The sequence below is a fragment of the Oryzias melastigma genome, unplaced genomic scaffold, assembly GCF_002922805.2.
Source record: "Oryzias melastigma strain HK-1 unplaced genomic scaffold, ASM292280v2 sc07623, whole genome shotgun sequence".
NCBI classification, from domain to species: Eukaryota; Metazoa; Chordata; class Actinopteri; order Beloniformes; family Adrianichthyidae; genus Oryzias; species Oryzias melastigma.
The window spans coordinates 1-1,152 of NW_023424185.1; the positions used below are offsets into that span (position 1 = coordinate 1).

The following is a 1,152-nucleotide window of genomic DNA, read 5'->3' on the forward strand; positions in this document are numbered from 1 at the left end:
GGGTAATCAAAATCATTTTTTCCAGTTAGGCGGGCCCAATTAAATTGTTTAATGTTTTTAAATCGTAGTTTTAGCTAGCTAAATAAATATAAATGTATGTGACCCTTGTGATCCCAGCTCGATGTTGAAGGAGCCAATCTCGGAGTCTTTGCTGTGCTTGTGCGCCCTGGGACTGGTCCACAGTGATGCTACGCTAGCTGCTGCTGCCCTGACGGAGCTGCTGAAACAGGATTCCACCTCCGGAAGTGTTGTGGAGCAGCAGTGTCTGCTCACCTGCAGCCTGCTAGCCCTGCAGGGCAATTACATTGCAGTGCAAAGAGAGGCCTCCAGAGCTGTACACAGGTATGATGTTTGTAGGATTTCAATAATCATTAGATTTCAATGCAAAAGAAAAAAAAATAACAATTCTGCATCACAAAACATGCATTTTGTTGAAGGCCAAATTTTTCCAACTATCTTTTATGTGTATATAAACTAACTCATCTGTCCCTCTGGATGCAGATGCTGCTCAGATGATGTTTTAATGTTTCTGTCATCTCAGCCTCGGGTTCCTAAAAATGTATTTTTAGGGAAATGTTTGATATTTTTTTCTTTTCTCTTCATATCAAACTACAGAAATCCAGGAAACTCGTCTTTGTGGGCCCTCCTGTCCAGAGTGGTACCACAGTTCTACCCTAGAAAGGCAAATGTAAGTGAGTTGAAGCAAAAATTGACCAATTTCAGTCCCACAAGAGCTATTTTAGTGATTACGCTTACTTTAGCTGTTTTATCAGTTCTTTTTCTATTTTTTATTTTTTTTTGTAGGGTGGGGCTGTTGCTGGGTATGTTGCCTGTCTTGCTAGTATGACTCAAGGAAAGGTAAAAGTCCAACTTGTTGTCAAATCAATTATTTATTTCTATCATCTGTTCTCTACAATGTATTTGTAATTTCTTGTTTTTTACATAAATATAACTCTGCTTAATTAAATACATATAAATTGTGAATACATCTCCAGGTAAAGCTTTCCAATGCTTCTGATGGGTAGAACTGACTTTTTTCTTGTTTGACTGCAGAGGGCGCTGTTGTTCAGTGGACTGAACCAGCTGGCTAGTGGAAAACACTCTGGAGAGGAAAAGCTTAAGAATGCACTGAAGACCATACAGAGAGCTGTG

At 39.5% G+C, this 1,152-nt stretch overlaps 1 protein-coding gene across 1 annotated transcript; it reads left to right on the top strand.

Moving 5' to 3' along the window:
- Window positions 1-86: 86 nt before the first annotated feature.
- Window positions 87-1,146, top strand: LOC112142352 (tetratricopeptide repeat protein 37-like; the record flags this gene model as incomplete). Its single annotated transcript, XM_024265636.2, has 4 exons — window positions 87-342; window positions 616-688; window positions 805-858; window positions 1,054-1,146. Coding segments are annotated over exons 1-4 (441 nt in total), but the record flags the coding sequence as incomplete, so codon positions are not given.
- Window positions 1,147-1,152: the final 6 nt, after the last annotated feature.